Source organism: Terrapene carolina, unplaced genomic scaffold (assembly GCF_002925995.2).
Source record: "Terrapene carolina triunguis isolate 2854851 unplaced genomic scaffold, T_m_triunguis-2.0 Scaffold49, whole genome shotgun sequence".
Classification (NCBI taxonomy): Eukaryota; Metazoa; Chordata; order Testudines; family Emydidae; genus Terrapene; species Terrapene triunguis.
Window position 1 is genome coordinate 3,205,900 of NW_020664400.1, and position 1,758 is coordinate 3,207,657.

At 69.6% G+C, this 1,758-nt stretch overlaps 1 protein-coding gene across 1 annotated transcript in view; it reads right to left on the reverse strand.

The window, feature by feature from the left end:
* LOC112121216 (SH2 domain-containing protein 6-like) overlaps positions 1-1,712 on the reverse strand; it is a 3,819-nt gene extending 2,107 nt beyond the window's left edge. The window contains exons 1-4 of the mRNA XM_026656770.2: positions 1,597-1,712; positions 1,415-1,467; positions 571-652; positions 4-79 (exon numbers count right to left, since the gene is read on the reverse strand). Of these exons, the coding sequence (XP_026512555.1) occupies positions 4-79; positions 571-652; positions 1,415-1,467; positions 1,597-1,681 (296 nt within the window). The 5' untranslated portion in view covers positions 1,682-1,712. The remainder of the gene's footprint in view (positions 1-3; positions 80-570; positions 653-1,414; positions 1,468-1,596) is intronic.
* Between the last annotated feature and the right edge of the window lie 46 nt (positions 1,713-1,758).

Here is a 1,758-nt window from a genome sequence, read left to right on the forward strand (position 1 = left end):
GGCCTCGGGAGGGGGACGGGCAGGGAGACCCGGCGACTGCCGGGAGCTGGGGGGAGCTTCGCCCGGGTTCTGTCCTGAACTGTAAGGGAAGGAGGCGGCTCAGGTCCGGGTGCCAGGGGCCAGCCGGGGAGAGAGCCCGAGTGGCCAAACAGGGCATGTGGGGAGCCCAAGGGGCCCCAGGGACCGCAGCAGGGCCCAGCCCCAGAGACTCAGCCCCCAGGACGCTGCCCCCCCATATCCCCCATGGGCCCAACATGGCTACCCCAGCACCTCCGCCCGCCCAGTCACCATGGTAACTGCAACCATCGGCAAGCCCACCCGTCACCACGGCGATCACTGCCCCGGGCAAGGAGATCCCCTCCCCCACGGGGCGGGGGCAAGCGGGGACCCCAAAAGTGGACAGAGAGCCAGGCCGCCCCAGCCCTGTGGCCAAAGCCAGCCTGCATGGGCCCGGGGGAGGCTCCAAGCGGCTCTGCCAGGCTCCCAGGCTGGGGGGACTCGGTGTCTGTGGGGAAGGGGGTCACTCCACAAAGCAGCCCCCCCTCCCCGCCCCCCTCCCCAGCCCCTCACCTTTCCCGCAGGCCAGGCCCTGGGGCATCTCCTCTCCATTGCCAGCGTCTGTGCCAGGCACCAGGCTGAGCTTTGACAGGAACTGTGGGTTACAACGGGCTGGTTACCAGCCAGCCAGGCTCCCCATGGTCTCCAACCCCCCACCCCACCCCCCTGAGTAACTCCTGGGCCCAACCCCTGAGTCCCCAGCTTCGGAGACGGGCTGCATGGGGAAATGGTGGGATATGGGGCTCTCTGGGCTCTCCTGGAACGTAGCTGGCCACACGGTGCCATGTCATCACGTCCACTGAGGGTGCTGGGGGAGAGGGATTCGGGGGGCACAGGGCACGGAGTGGGGGCGGGATTGGGGGTGCAGGGGGCTTGGTGTTGGGTGTGGGATTGGGGGTGCAGGGGGCACGGTGTGGGGTGCGGGATTGGGGGTGCAGGGGGATCGGTGTTGGGGGAGGAGGATTGGGGGTGCAGGAGGCTCAGTGTGGGGTGGGGGGATTCGGGGTGCAGGGGGCTCGGTGTGGGGTGCAGGATTGGGGGGGCAGGGGGCTCGGTGCTGGGGGAGGGGGATTGGGGTGCAGGGGTCTCTGTGTGGGGTGTGGGATTGGGGGTGCAGGGGCTCGGTGTTGGGAGAGAGGGAGGGGATGCAGGGGGCTCGGTGTGGGGTGTGGTATTGGGAGTGCAGGGGGCTGGGGGTGGGGTGCAGGATTGGGAGTGCAGGGGGCTGGGTGTGGGATTGTGGGTGCAGGGGACTCGGTGTTGGGGGTGCGGGATTTGGGGTGCAGGAGGCTCGGTGTTGGGGGAGGGGGATTGGGGATGCAGGGGGCACGGTGTGGGCTGCGGGCGGCTCACTCACCTTGGCCGGCAGGAGGGCAAAAGGCTCCGAGCAGCGCCGGGCAGTGGCGTGATCTGGAGGCAGGGACAGGGTGAGATGGGCCCTGGGGGCCTCACTGCCCCCAACCTTCCAACCCCCCCAACTCCGCCCCTCCCCACTCCCCTCCCCCATTGCCAGCCTCCCATTCTCCTGCCCCCCGTTACCTAGGTAGGTGCCGTCCGTGTCCTCCTGCCTCTTGGCTGGAGCCACCTTCCAGGCCTGGCTCTCACAGGGGGGCGCCTCGTACATGTCACCCTCCTCGGACTCCTCCGCCGCACTGGGGCCCTGGGGAGTGGGATGGGGGCAGGTGGGTGCTGCCCTGGGGC